General features: G+C 43.5%; 1 protein-coding gene across 4 annotated transcripts in view; it reads right to left on the reverse strand.

Annotated features, from left to right (window-relative positions):
- The window catches only part of P4HA1 (prolyl 4-hydroxylase subunit alpha 1), a 56,513-nt gene extending 41,105 nt beyond the window's left edge, over nucleotides 1-15,408 (reverse strand). Inside the window, exons 1-3 of one of the 4 annotated variants that reach the window (XM_059729924.1) lie at nucleotides 15,247-15,408; nucleotides 2,403-2,519; nucleotides 1,482-1,578 (exon numbers count right to left, since the gene is read on the reverse strand). In XM_059729924.1, the coding sequence (XP_059585907.1) occupies nucleotides 1,482-1,578; nucleotides 2,403-2,490 (185 nt within the window). In that variant the 5' untranslated portion in view covers nucleotides 2,491-2,519; nucleotides 15,247-15,408. Of the gene's footprint in view, nucleotides 1-1,481; nucleotides 1,579-2,402; nucleotides 2,520-15,242 lie in introns of all 4 variants that reach the window. The other 3 variants (XM_006271590.4, XM_006271587.4, XM_019484306.2) reach the window with 3 other exon arrangements.
- Between the last annotated feature and the right edge of the window lie 87 nt (nucleotides 15,409-15,495).

Raw genomic sequence — 15,495 nt, forward strand, 5'->3', positions numbered from 1 at the left:
GCACACTACTCTGTCTCTCAAACAAGAAGTCCTAGAGTTTCAATGAAGAAATATCGTTCCATGCAAGTCCTAGAGAGTGGCTGTGTCAGGAAAAACACTGGGAAAGCTGGGTTTCAATTTTTTTAAATTTTAATTTAGACTTTATAAAAAATTAAAGTTAACCTTTTTTTAACTAATTAAAAGTTAGCCATTTCTTTAACATTTTAACTAGTTAATTAACTAGTTAATTCCCATGACTGCTGTAAAGTAACTAAAATATTAACCTTGTGGCTGTACAGACCAAATGTGTCACTCATATTGGTTACTATACCATAACTCCACCACAACCCACCTGGAAATGCAGGTGTCCCGTTTCCCTCTCCCCTCCCCCCTATACAGGGAGATAATGGATTCAGAGACAGCACTGAGCCAGTAAATCTAATGAATGAATGAACAAAAAAGCAAGCAAACAAGCTGTAGCTGAAGAGTGGAGCCCCATGAATTTCAAGGGCAAGGTATGTGTAAAAGTCAAATTATTTTATTTGGGTGCCCTTTATTTTAACTTTTGCTTTTAATCTGGAAACATTAGCATCAGTATAATGTAGACATTCATCACTGATGCTTATGCAGCACAACTTGCATTTATCCACCTGTGAATGTTCAACTTCTCTGCCTACTAATTTGAAGCTGTAAGGATTATTGATAACATCCCAAACCTACAAAAAGATGTACTATATAAAAACAACATAAAAAAGCCCAACACAAAAGTTTCCTTCTTTCCCCCTCAATGTCAGCCTTTTAGTCCCTTGGACCACTGCCAAGTTTAAAATGTTATAAAACTTTTAATTCACCAAGGCCAGAATGAGAAAGTTAGAAAATAAAAAGTATTTGAAAACTAGGCATCCCCTTCCCAGTTGTACAAGGCTTTGGCTCCTAAGCTCTGATAAATTGCAATAGAAAGGACCTTTTCCCTTAGCTCTACCCTTGGGCAATGACTGAGTCAAATGTAGAAAGAATAACAAAATGACTTGTTGTTCTTATTAAATCTATGACATGTACAGCCAAGATATGTTTTTATAATGACTTACTAGTATTCATTTGTGAGGTTCTTAGTTACCAGTTACAGCTTCACCATGCTTAAGCAGTTCGGCTACAGTTAATACTAAATTTTTTAGTCCAGTGCACATCATAATATTCTCTGGAATTCACATGCATGCACGCACACGCATACACACAAAACAGCATATCTTTTGAAGAATTACATGCATACCTGGGAATCCTGCCAATGAGGATACAATAGAGAGCGCAAACTGATTAGAACTCACTCTCATAACATTATATAAAGAAAAGAACACCAGCTCAAAGAGACATTCATTAAGGACAAACATCTTAATTATTGTTTCTCCTCCAGGCAATAAATTCCTCAATTTGTTCAGCTTTGGGGAACTCTCTTGTACGTAAGGATGGAGTTACAGAGTAGTGTTATGAAACTATCCGCTTACTTTTTGATCTGTTCCAGCTTGCTCTCCTCTGCCTTGATATAATCTTTCAGTGATGTCAGCAGGTCTTTTTCTGTATTAATTAAATCTGTCATGTGACCTAAAAAGAAAAACAGTTTTGACTGATTATTAGAGCTCTGCTCATCATTCAAAAGGTGTTCCTACTGGAACAAACTGAGGGCAGGGCTAAGGGAAAAGCACACCAGAGATTGGTTAGTCATTTTGTATTTCTCTTTCTACCCATGAAGATGTCTGAAAAAGATTCCTCTCTCTTCTTGAGAGAACTTAGTGTGTTTTACATAGTCTGCTGCCATGAACACGAATGCAGCATCAAGGTCAGCACTTTGACTTCCATTTGCATCATATTTGGGGAGATAATATAGGCTGAAAAGGAATATACTTTTATTCAAATACATCTGATACATAGCAAATAAGGCAAAAATGAATTATGGAGCTACACGAAGCATTTGAAACACAATACTCTGACACAATACTTGCAGAGGTTCTCTCTACAAGCTACCTGTGAATTTTTTAAAGCAGGATATCAAGTAAAGAGATGGCTGAACTGGTTTACTCTACTGTAAAAGCCAAAGTGCTATGCACGCTATTAAAAAATAACCATTGTGGGAGCAGAGGTAAATCCTGGAACATTAGCACTGTTATGAGTTCTTACCAAGAATTATTTTGTTTCCTCATTTGAAGGAAACCAAAATTATTTTCAATCTAATGAATGCACATCCCAGTCCTCTGTCATTTTAACAGGATGATCTGAATAAAAACATTCCTCCAAAAAGATAAATCACAGAGGCACTGGTGGTGAGCTTCATGCTATACTAATTCCTGGAGCACACTGAAGAGTCAGTTTTGAAAGTTGCCAGACAGAGCTCTACAGTTAAGCTTCTGAATATACAGTGCATATCTCACCAATTGAAGTGAAGAAGTCTGTATGGGCATAAGAATGAGGCAGAAGAACGCCCAGGACCAATACACACCAAACTTTTCTGGATGCCATAATTCAAGAGCTGTCACCTCACCATACACCTACAAAAGAAATGCGAGAGACTTGTTTACAATTGCATTGTCAGATTTCACTCTTTCTTGATGAAGAACAACTCTTTTTTTACTCTATTTTCACTGAAGGTTATAAGAGAGATTTCTTTTAACAAGCAAAATTTTTTCCTAATTAATGCATACTTTTGCAATTACATCCCTCCTGGCTGCAGTCATCTGGGGAAATGCAATCTGACCACATTCTGCAAATAGCATCTGCCCTGTTCGCTTACGAAGTGAAAGCAAAAAACAAGCATAGAGCCACGTTTCTAGAAACAGTTTCAGCATTGTTGTGTTACCATAATCCCCCTTCTCCCCAACAAGATTTAAAAAATTTAAAAAGACTATTAAAACTAGACTCTGATGAAGCTCATGTGCGCACACGCACACACACACACAAAGCCACACAGTACACTGCATAAAGATCTTGCCAATGTAAATAAAAGCCCAATTTTCATCAGAGCCAGTAAAACAAGCTTCCTATGGAATAAACATAGTATTGAAAAAGATCCCATATTGACAAGCCCTTAAGATAAGTTATTTGGTCCCCATATCTGTACCACATTACTGCATGCATACAGTAACTTATTCAAAAAGCTACTTGAACAGCTGGCTTATAATAAGTCTTTAGAAGAGCATGTAGTCCATCCATAGCAGATATACTTGCCAAACTTCCTTTCATGAACCACTGCCAAGTTCTGAGTTTTTCAAAGTCTTGGATGCTTCCACAAGAGCCTAGAATTTTCTCACTACTTTGTAAGAAAAAGTTACATTAAAGTGTTTACAAAACTGAATGCAATCTGGGTATCATCCAAAAGATTTAATTTTCATATGAAAAAATGTCCCTGCCTCAGACTAAATAAATCTGTTGCTTGGTGTGAAAAAGTTAATTCAATGTAGCAATCTTAGCTTTCTTCCATGCAGGATTTTCTTATATATTAATATAAAGCACATATATACTGGCAGCTTGCAAGAAGTACTGGAATCCTACAGGATGAACAGAACTATAAAAAAAATTCTTTGCTCATACACACAGAGCCCCAGTACAGTCAGTCTAGAAGGGTAACAAAGCCTCAGTTATGTTAAGGGCTGAAACAGTGGCATAATAATGGGAAGTAACTTGCTTGCAACTGTGGGCACCAACTGCCCCCACTACCCTTGTGGGAGGAGGGGAGTGGAGAGCAGGGAGAGGACCCTAAAAAAGTAGAAGCAGCTGCACTGCCAGAGCAGCCACTATCATGCTGCTGGCAGCACAGCCAATGATGCTGCCCTACCCATGCACTGCTGCACTTAGGGTGCTGAGGCACCATGCTGCGCTTCTGGGCTGAAGATAACTGAAACGTCTGCGATTTTCTGTCACAAAACAGAGTCGACAGTACTGGTCATTTACCGTACAAACCAGCATGCTGTCCACCTCTAGTACTTTAAGCTGATTGTTTTGCATAAAACAGTGTAGAAGTTGAAAAATATTTTAAAGATAGAGAGGCAATCAAATGTACACTCAAGTTCACCAGCAGGGTGGAAGAATATCTATGCATCCATCCCTTAAGGACCCCATTTTCAATGTGATCAGAGCAGAAAGTGAGAGAAGCAGAGTAAGAAGAAAACTGTCTTACTCGCTTCTTTCAACACCCAGTCCTGGGCAGGATCTCAAATAAAAAAAAAATTAGTTCAAGGCTCAATTTCTATAGACACCTAGCCCGGGTCGTTTTGACCCCAGCATTCTTTCCTGCCCATGGCAGGGGGTCGGACTTGATGATCTGCTCAGGTCCCTTCCGACCCTACCTGCTATGAAACTATGACACCTGTCTGCGAAGCACAGAAGGGGCACAGGTGACAGACAGTGCAGAGAGGACAGCTCCAGTGGAACTGCTACTGAAAACCGTGCAAGTGCTGCAAGACCCAACCACCAGCAAAGCACCACAGTGATTGCAGTCCCTGACATCGGGAGTCGGCAACTAATGGCCTGCAGAACCAGTGGATCTGACCTGCAGATGTAGGGCTTTGGCTGTGGGTGCTCTACTCATGCTGCCACATAGACAAAGAGTGGCCAGGTCCTACCACCCACCTGCCAGAGCATGTCTGACCTGAGGGAAGTCACTCCGGCCCACAACCAGAAAAGGGTGCCTACCCAACCTCAATTTTATACAGGTCTAAGATTAGGGGCCTTCAGCACTTGACAGCTCCACAAGGAAGCAGAAAAACCTAGTCGCCCCCCCGCCCCAACCTGCTCCACAAAAAAGTTCAGAAAATCCTACAAAGGGAGCCCTGCAATTCTCCTCCTCCCCACCTCAGTCTTACACTGGTGCTTCTATCGCTTAGCAAATCTAGAAAAGCCCCGAACAAAGATGCAGCAGATATGAAGAGAAGGGACATTTCTGCAGGTATATCTACAGAATCTCCCCAAATGACAAACCATACTTAAGAAAAATGGTCAACACAGCTATATTAAATTGGAGATGCATCTTCCAGTACCCCTAGCTGACAGTCCTGTTGGCAAAATGTTGTAGTTTAGACCAGACTTTAGATGTGACAGCTCTGCAGGACTAACTTAATTTACACTGGTTCTTCTAGGGTATAGACAGGAACACAGGACAGTAGGGCTGGAAGGAACCTCACAACGTCATTTATTCGTCCCCCATGCAAGGCAGGATGGCCCCTGATTAGGCCATCCCATGTCATGGGAGACCATGTTAAAAGCCTTGCTAAAGTCAAGTTGTATCACAAGTGCTCTCCCCCTAGCCACAGAGCCTGTCACCTTATCACAGAATGAAATCAGGTTGGTCAGGCAAGCAGAATTGCTCTTGGTGAATCCATGCTAGTTGCTCCTGTTCTGATCACCCCGTTCTCCTCTGGGTGCTTCACAATAGATTCTTTGTGGACCTGCTCCAGGTACAGAAGTCAGGCTAACGGTATATAATTCTCTAGATCCTCCTTCTTCCCTTTCTTAAAGATGGACTTGATATTTGCATCATCCAGGGCCTCATCCAACTCCTAGAAGTTCTCGAAGAGGACAGCAAATGGGCCTTAAATTACATCTGCCAATTTCTTCAGCACCCTACAGTGCATCCATTCCTGCCATACCAACTTGAAAGCATCTAGCTTCTTTAAGCAAACCCTATACTCGTTCTTCTACTACCCTAAGCTTTGTCCCCTTTCCCATCTTTGTTGATAACTGGGGCTTTGCTCTCATCTGGTAGCTGCCCCTAATGTGTGAACACTGATGTAAAAAAGGCATTAAATACTTCAGCCGTCCCTGCATCATGCACAACTAGATTGCTTTCTGCATTTTGTAAAGGACCTATAGTTCCTTTGGCCTCTTACTTTTGACATATTTAAAAGGCAATAAAAAGGAATTCTACAAATCTGTAACAATTGTACTGATTGACCATGCAATCAACTGTGCTGATATCAAAGGATATTATAACCTGTTATGATACAACCCTTATATCTGTATGATTCTGTAGTGATACAAGTGTAGCAAAACTGCTCCACTTAACCCTTTCTTCATCAACCCTCAAACTTATGGTGATTTAGCTCACTTGCATCACTAAAAGATCATGCAGAAATAACCATTAGTGTAATAGTTATTACAAGCTCCTAAACAGTGGTTCTGTCTGCCCCACTTTACAGCAGCTAAAATGAACGCTTGTCCATACTAACTCACAAGCATGACATTTAACACTACAAAATAATTAACTGATCCTGGGAACTTCCATGGCATTTGAACTGATTTATGCCAGATTTAAAGTTAATTTTATGCACTAAATTATTTCTCAATATTACTCAACCAATTTCAGTGGAAATATGTTAGAAATGAATCTGCTTTCCAACTGATTTCTTTTCATTTTTTTTATTCATAGGAATTTACATCCATATACTAAAGTCCCCACAGTACCAAAAAGAAAAATCTTCAGAGTAGAAGTAGCTCTTTAGGACTCCTAACACAATTGCCAAAATTAGGGGATTTTTATTTCCAAGGAAGTTCAGCACCTCCTATGTATGTACCTGAGTAAAGCAAGTAAGCCTGTACCACTGCAAAGCATAAGCAGTTCTACCACACAACAAATATTTGCTAACTTTGGACTTATCAATCCTTTGGATTCACAAAGTGTTCATTCAGTACACTATACTCAATGAAAAAGAAAAATTACAGAAAGTTCTGTTCTTGTAATATTAAACCAAAATTAAATACGTTTCTTAGAAATTATAGTAATACTGATCTCCTTCCTGCACTGTGCAATTCTGCTAAGATTTTTCCAATTAAATGGGACAGACTCTCTCAATGAGAGAGCCCACCTAGCATGCTCTAGCAGCAGTTATATCTTCCTTTACAGCGTCCTCCAAAAGTCAGTCAGCCTCCCTAAAAGCTCCTGTTCCCAGCTGGAACTTCACTATCTCCTCCAACATCTCTCTCCATACAAACCTTCTCCCTTCCAGTCACTTTAGCTGGAGACCTGTATGGCTTCGTCAGGATTCCTGACATCTGCCACTTCCAGCCCAGATGACTTTCCTCCCTGCTGGGACTCCCATTTAGAGATGCAAATTTCAGGCCACAGGGCAGCAAAGGCTTGGCCTGCCTCAGAACACAGTGATTTCCAAACCAGCTGCAGAAGTCAATTGTAGACTGCAAACCAAGAAAAATAAAGCTTAGCTAAAATACTGCAGAGTAGTAATTGGAAATGCCGTAAACAGATTTAGAGCATTTTGGAGCAAGGGTGCTCAACCCCCGGCCTCCAGTGCCATGGTGAGTCCTGTGGGCCGTTGCCCTGCATGCTAGATCAGCCACGCAGAGCAGCACTGGGCCCCAATCCCAGCATGCAGGATGGGACAGGGCTAGCATGGGGCCCCAGAGCCCAATCCCAGCACATGAGACCAGAGCCCCAGTCCAGGCATGTGAGGCTGGGTGGGGTGAGCACAGCCTGGTAACACCATGCAAGATGGAGCAAAAGCAGGGGCAGTGCTGAGCCTGTTCATGGAGGATGGGGATGGGGCAGAGGCAGGGGCAGTGCAGGGCCCCAGAGCCTGATTCCAGCATGTGGGACCTGGCAGAGGCAGTATGGGGCCCCAGAGCCTGATCTCACCACACAGAACCAGGTGGAGACAGTGCAGAACCCTGACCCTGGTGCATGGGGGCTGTGCAGTATCCTGATCCTGGTGCACATGGGCCAGCCAAAGCTGTGCAGAGCCCAATCCCAGTCTGCATGGTCTGGCCCAGCCCACAGCCTGGCCCTGTGCCACTCAACTAGCCCACAGGTTCAAAAGGTTGAGCACTATGGCTCTTGTGGGTTTAGTTTCTTCTAATGAATGACTGGTGGCACATCAAGAGTGGGAATCCTCAATGAAGTATAATTTCCCACTCCAACCTGCTTTTCCTTCAGTATAGGAGTGTAGAAACACAGGGCTGGAAGGGACCTCTAGAAGTTACCTAATCCAACCCCTTGCTCAAGGCAGGATCATCTGTGACCTAACCATTTCAAGTCAAGTGATGGTCTGACCTGGTCTTAAAAATTTAATGATTCAACAAAATTGTATATGGACAAAGCCTCCAGAACCTCTCTGGGTAGCCTGTTCCCATGCAACCACCCTTGGAATGAGAACATTTTTCCTAACAACCAACCTAAATTTCCCATGCTGGAATTCAAAACTATTGTTCCTAGTCCTGGCCCCTGTGAAGAAAGAGAATCATCTATGTCCAACCATCCTATCAACAGCCTTCAGGTATTTGAAGACATTGGCAAACCCCATCTCAGTCTTCTCTTCTCCAGACTAAGTACTCCCAGTTCTTTCAGCATGTCCTCACATACAGTTTTTCCAAGACCTCTAACCCTTTTTGTCATTCTGCTGTACTCAAATTTGTCTGCATCTTCCTTGAAGTGCCAGGTCCAAAACTGGATGCAATTCTCCAAGTGAGGCCTCACCAGTGCCAAAAAGAGCAGGAGGATTTTGTCTTGCAAGTGATGTGCCTATCAATACAACCCAGTATGTTATCAGCCTCTTTTGCAACAAGAGCATACTGTTGGCTTGTATTCAGCTTGTGGTCTACTGGAAGCCAGAGATCCTTTTCTGCAGTACCACAGCCAAGCAAGTCACTCTCTAATCTGCATGTGATTGTTCTGACCCCAGTTTAGGACTCTGCTCTTATTCTTACTGAATTTCATTTGAGTGATTTCAAATTATCTATCTAGCTTATCAATGTAATTCTGAATTGTAACCCAGCCCTCCAGGGGCCTAAAACTCCACGCAAATTGGTATTATTTGTAATTTTACTAAGTGGGCACCGAATCCTATCCTCTCAATTAGTGGTTCTCAACCTTTTGCATAGCAGGCCACAAGGGCACTGTCTGGTTTGTCTGTGGACTGGATCTAGCTGGGGGTCCCAATCCAGTGCCTGGGGTGGGCATGGTGGGACCCTATCTGGCCACATGGAGGGGTGGGGAGGTAGAAGGCAACCTGGGGCCCCAGCAGAGGGGAAGGAATTTGTCCTGGTCCCACAGGGACAGAATGGGACTTGATGCAGCCCCAACCTAGCTCCTGGGGGGGGGGAAAGAGAAGAGAAAGAACAGCGAGTAGAGCCAAGCCCCAAAAAAGAGCCTGCAGAGGAAAGCGTGCAGTTCAGCTCCAACCCACCACAGGGACTGGGGTTTAGGAAGTCAGCAGCAAGGGGAGGATGGCTGTATTAAATTGCCAGCACTCCCCGACCACCAAATTTCCTGACCCATAGGAAACCCTAGGAGTTAGATGCCATGGCTCTGTGGGCTGTACACTCTTGATCTACATCACTGGTGTAGGTATTAAAACAATAGAGAGCTCAGGACAGACTCCTCAGGAACTCTACTTGCTACTTCCTCGCCACTGACCATCATGTCCTTAATGGCTACTTGTGACACATGATGATCTAGCTAATTGTAGATCTGCCTTTCAATACTTTCATTGAGTCTATGTTTCCTTACTTTACTAGTGAGAATGTGATAGGAGACTACGGTAAAAGTTGGTTGTTTTTTTGTGTGACAAGAATCAAGGTATAATCACAGTTACTACTCTCCCCCTCATCCACAGAACCCAGTAGTGCCTTGTCATGGAAGGGAATATGCAGAGTGAATGTGACGGTCTGAACCCAGAAGGCAAAAATCTGCCACAACAGTACAAGAGACAGGATTTCAGTTAAAACTTCCATGGATAGCACCTGATCTTACATAAGTTTTTATATAATTTTGCAAGGTTTTTTTATCAGTAAAATAGTGTCTAGCAAGAATGACCAAAGGAATAGGGACAAGATAGCAATCAAAAGGCTGAGACCATCAAATATAGGTTTCTTTGACAGCTGTTGGGATAGGCAACTTGTACTGTTCCAAATTATTCAGGGGCAGGGCTGGTTCACTTATAAGAGAATTATACATATACTGTGCTTTAATTGTTCATATTTAAGCTCCCAAAATAAGACTGAAGGAGACTACAGGACACTTAAGGGAAATAGTACTCAGGCTAGTTGCAAATTCACATTTATAAGATTTCTAATTTACATACAACTCTGCTTTGCAAACCAGGTTTTGTTATGATATTTGTTTCACTGCGGTAACTGTGAAGTATTTCTTGTATCCAGAATCTATGAAGCCTACCATAATCCCACCCCCTCCCTCCCCTGTTCCTAGCAGAAAGTTATCAGAAGCATCAATAATAGCAGTTCTCTTTGGACTATTTTTCTTCAGTGTTCTGGGTGTGTAGTCAACCAAGGAAGATTTGTGGATGGGTTACTGAAAGATAATGACTTACAGGAACAGAAATTTATTATTCTCTTCTATTATTTTCAAGCTTCAGCATCCCTAGTTTCTACCCCCCCCCCCCCCCACCAATACATTTCAGCCAGTTCCTCAAACAGCTTCAGCCAAGCAGTTATCATCCCCAGAGAAGTTTCAGCAGTTTCTGTGGAAACAAGCAAGACTTTTAAAAAACAGCAACAAAAATCAGAAAAGAAAAGTTAAAGAGGAATTAGAACTAGATCAGCAACAAGAAAAAAAGAAGTCTTTTATCAACCAAATTTTATTTTTATTCAAAACTGTCTTGGCCTTTGATGTGCATAACTAGGTAGGAGACTGACAGTTAAAACTGTTTTTTTTCCCCCTCAGTGCAGGTTAAACTGAGGAACTCTGCAGCCTTCACAGGTCTTCATCTGATCTCCAGATACCTTCCCTTCTAAGTGCTCTAAGGGAAAAGCTAATGTGAATTTAAATTCAAGTCTGTCAATCAGGTACTCACTTTACATAGAAGTGGTAGCCAAGAATAAGAGAAATGTAACATCCAAGCATCTTTTAATGTACCGGTCCTCACCACAGTCACTTTTCCTATCCCATGCAGGGCTAAGTTACTAAGCAATAACTGGGTAACTTATGCCTTCAGTGCTTCTGTGCCTTATCTACACAGAGTTGCTTCAAACTTCAAGGCAGTAGAAGTCTCAGGCCAATAAGTATTACTTGTAAGACATGGTTTATAAAGCTCTAGAAACAAGTTATGGTATGATATGGATGACTAAAGTGTACTATACTGTATTTTACCATGAGCAACTACACCAGAAACTAAACATTTAAATTTTTTTACTTTGATTCAGATAAGCAACATAGAACATGGGAAGTACTCTACATTCTCCACTAGCATTTTGGTTTTACAGAGAGTATATATTGGCAGCAAAAAGAAAGCACAATATATAATGTTTTAAAAAAAGCCTTTTCTTGACCACCTTTAATTAGGCTTTTGTGCTCACATATGGTATATGAAGGGGAACTTAACAGATATTCTGGGTTGTTTCTACCACTGAAATAACTAGATGTTCCAGTCAAATTCAAATCTTCCCCCCGTGTGACAGGCAAGTTAAGAGCCCCTAATATACTGAATCTTTAAAATGCGAGAGCCTTTCAGTTAGTGTTTTATTTTGTTGCATCATGAAAAAGTTTACCAAGAACAAAAAAAAGACACAAATGAACCACCCACAAAAAACAAAAACCAAGCTCCCTTCACATCTATTAGGGCTAGCACACACTAAATCACAGTAACTAAATCACTGCTAGTTCATAGACTTTAACAAGTAGGTATGTGAACAACTACTTTGAAAAGAAAGCAACTGCATTTAATTTTACCAACCCTAACTTGACCCCTGCCCTCCCAAACACCTACCCACCCTACTTCAACACCAAAACAGGAGTTTTCATATACATACTTTTATCTGTTACCAAATCATTTTTATTCCCACCTATTTTTGTTTCTGTAGGAATTTGTATATGGACCCATCATTTGCATTTACTTACAAAAAGTCAGTACACCCCAAAATATTGGCACTACAGCAAGAGTCCTTACCTCATTAAAATGTTCCCTCTCCCAGTACTACCAGGAGATGGAGGCATTTCTGGAAATTGGTATGGTCAAGTTTTTTTTGTCTATGGGGTTCTCTTTTTCCATCTGGAACTAGAACCTTTAAACTAAGCTTTGAAACTAGGTAATCAAGTTATAGATACAAAAGAGTAGTTTTGGCTGCATGTGTGACACCCCCCCCCCTTTTTTTTTTTTTTTTTTTTTTTTTGCAATGATGGACATATTTCTCTTTTCTACAAGTAGAGGCAGCCCATGCAAGACTCTGTATGAATGACAAGAACTTGGTTTCAACATGCCATTTATTTATGCAGTGTTCTTATTTTTGCCTTAAGTTCAAACCTGTACACAAGGGATAAATCATCAAGTTAAAACACACATAGGCTCATTTTCTAATACCTCTTCTGCACTTGTCTCTGGGCAGACACCTCTATAAAGGATTTATTTTTTCTCCCATCCTTACAACACTATCCATCTTCATTTCTACAACAGATGAAATGATATTATAATTCACATCTAGTGTTTTTATAGCAGACTTGCATTTCCTCCTCACTACTGATGTTCTAAAAATAAGTCTGCAAGATGAAGACTCCCACTATGTGAGAATATAGGTCAGAAAGCATCTCGCTTGCCATGGTTCTCTCTTGCTCCATATTCCATCTAGAGATTTTAAAGACTAAAATCTTGCTAGTTTGGGAGTTCCTTGTCATTACAAAAGACATTTATTATGATGTTTAATTGGAGTTACAAATAACTATAGAAAAAAAGTTATCCACTCATGAATATCATAAGAGGGCACCACTGCGACTTATAACAACTGCAAACTCAAGGAGTTGAGCAAAAAGATGAATTCTCTTACTATATTTTCTTCTCTCCCACCACTAAAGGTTTTTCTTTGCAAGTCCTTGTATTCATAACAGCTCAGATAACCTGTTATCTAAGCACAGACACAGTAAGAAACAAAATCTCAGGCATCACTGCTTAAGTTTTTGAAAGAAAAAAAATTACACATTTCATTTTATGTTTATTACACAGGCAAAGCTGGGACTGCAGCAAAAGCAAGCACATCTGTGCAGCACTGTTAACAAGAGAAGTGAAGATGAAGGGGCACAAACTCTGGCACACAGTAGGCAGATTATACACCTTTGGTCCTCAGCATGCTGGTTCAGCCTGTGCTGAAGTCTATGCCACTAAATCTTCAGTGTCTTTGTTATGCCTTCGTTAACAGTGAGCACAAGATTAACAGTAGCATGGTTGCAGCCAGTGGTGCTGCAATTGCACCTTCAATTGCAGTGTAGATGAATCACAGGAAGAGCTAGATTTAGATTAACTCCTGTTACTGTAACAGTCTAAAGTAAAGGCAAGATAATCAAATAAGAACAAAACAAAACACCAATCTTTCAGCTTGAACTGTGAAATTGGACCAGATGGTGATCAGAAGCTACAGGTGACTGGCACATGCCCACCCTGAGATTGGCCCCCCCAACTCAGCACCACTCAGGACAGGGTAGTTTTTTTGCTTTGCAGGCTGGTGGAGTGCTGGGGGGCACTAAGCCACAGCACAGAAGTATAGGAGTGGATATGGGGTTTCTGGTCCACCCCTGGGCTCACCCACAAGTTGTGGCTCCCCAAACTCAGGAGGTACCCTTGCCAGAAACCTAACAGAGTACAAGGGTGATGCTATCTTACTCAGACTCTTACATCTTGAGCCAGCGGAGAGCCCTTAGACTTATTTCCATCCCTGTTAAATAGGTTTGCCTGCAGGGTAGACCAAAAGTACATTTTCTACATTTTACTCTGAAAGTTTCTCTTCAAGTTAACCTAGTATGTTTTGTTCTTTGTACCTCAAGAGCTTATTGAGATAGCTTCCTCCATTTATTAGCATCTTGCTAGGAAAAAAATCTTTGAAGGCTTCCAGTTGTAAGCATCCTTAACCCCCACTCTAAAACTATTTTTTCTAATTCAATAGCATCAGCCCGAGGTGTTAAACCACACAGATATAGAAGTGTGAACTCTTCTCTTCTCCCAAGGAGGCAGGCAGCTCCGCAAGACATTCAGGTGAACAAGAGCAAGTAATCAAGGGGTTCTCAGTAACCTCTTCATGTGTCCAAAGTCAAACCAGCCAAATTAATTCTAAGTCTATGAGCCATTCAAGAAATATACACAGCTCTACTATCAGCAAACATCCTCTACCCCCACCTGGGGCTTCAGATGCTTCCAAATCCTTTGGCAGGGTTCCTACATGCAGGCCCAAGCCTATAGACCTGGGGTTTGGATGCCCCTGAGTTTTGCTTGTCCTCAGCCGTACAGCTGCAGCAGCAACTATGGGAGAAGTCTCATTTCTATAAAGTCAGTGTGTAGCTGGAAGTTGGCCAGTGGGACACTAACCAGGAGGCTCTCATAGGGAGTCCTGTCTGCAAGCAGACAAGGGTGCAACCCTCCACTACTCAGTGCCATTTTAGTTATTACCTTGGCCAGGCCACTTCTCCTGCCACCACTGCAGTCAAGCTATTTTCCCGCACATCAACAGACCTATCTGTATATATTTCACCTTCATTCCCAACTACATTAAGCCCCAGGAGGCTGGATCTAGAACAGACCCCCCCAACAGAAGGAGGTACGGCAGCATTGCAGCCTCTTGTCAGCAGCAGCGAGCAGAGGAGTTTAACTCGGTGTCTTGAATGGAGGTACGCTACTTCACTTCCAAGTCAGATTGCTTCACCCACAAGGCACAAAACCCAGGGAGGAGAAGGGAAACAAAGGGCTGACTGCCCCAACTGCTGCCTGCCCCATCTCCCCGGCACCGGCCAAGAGCTCTGCTAGGGACCTGATCTCAGGGGTGAGCTAGGAGGACACTCAAGCAGCACATCGTGCCTCCCATCGGGCAGGGGACGCGGCCGCAGGATCTCAGGGGCGAGAAGCCCCACGGCTCAGGTAACCCCTCGCCCCAAACGGGAGGGGAGGGGAGGGGAGGGAAGGGAGGGAAAAAAAGGAAGAGAAGGAGAGGGACGGAAGCGGGACGTGCCGCGGGCTCTGCAGGCCTCACGGGGACCAAGCCCGGGGGAGCTTGGCGCCCCTGCAGGAGCGCGCGGAGGCGGAGCGCCACTGCCACGTATCGCGCCGCCCCGCCCCGCGGGCCCCGCACGGCTGTCCCAGAGCGCGGCCCCAGCAGCGCCGCTCTCCCGCCGGCCCCGCGGGGCAGGGACCGCTGCGCACAGAGCGGCCCGGCGCCTCCTGTCCCGGGGAGCGGGGGCTGTGGAGAGACCGCCCTCCAGCCAGCCACAAGCGGAGCCCCCGAAGCGCTCCCACCACCCCGCCCGGCGACGGAGCGAGTCCGCGGCGGCCGCCACTCACCCACCCGAGACAAGGCGGAGGCGGAACCAAGTCGAGTCGGGCCGGACCCGCGCTCCCTGGGCTGCTGCGAGCTGCTACTCCCAGCCCTGCGCCCGGCACAGACTAGAGAGGGTGGGCCCGCGGGGGCCTTTATGAGGGCCGAGGCCCGCCCGGCCTGGCCCCGCCCCGCCGCGCTACGTGAGCTCAGTCACACAGCGGCGCCCCGGCCAGTGCGCATGTGCGGCCCCGGCTCTCGGCTGTACCTGGGCACGTG

This window comes from Alligator mississippiensis, chromosome 6 (genome assembly GCF_030867095.1).
Source record: "Alligator mississippiensis isolate rAllMis1 chromosome 6, rAllMis1, whole genome shotgun sequence".
NCBI classification, from domain to species: Eukaryota; Metazoa; Chordata; order Crocodylia; family Alligatoridae; genus Alligator; species Alligator mississippiensis.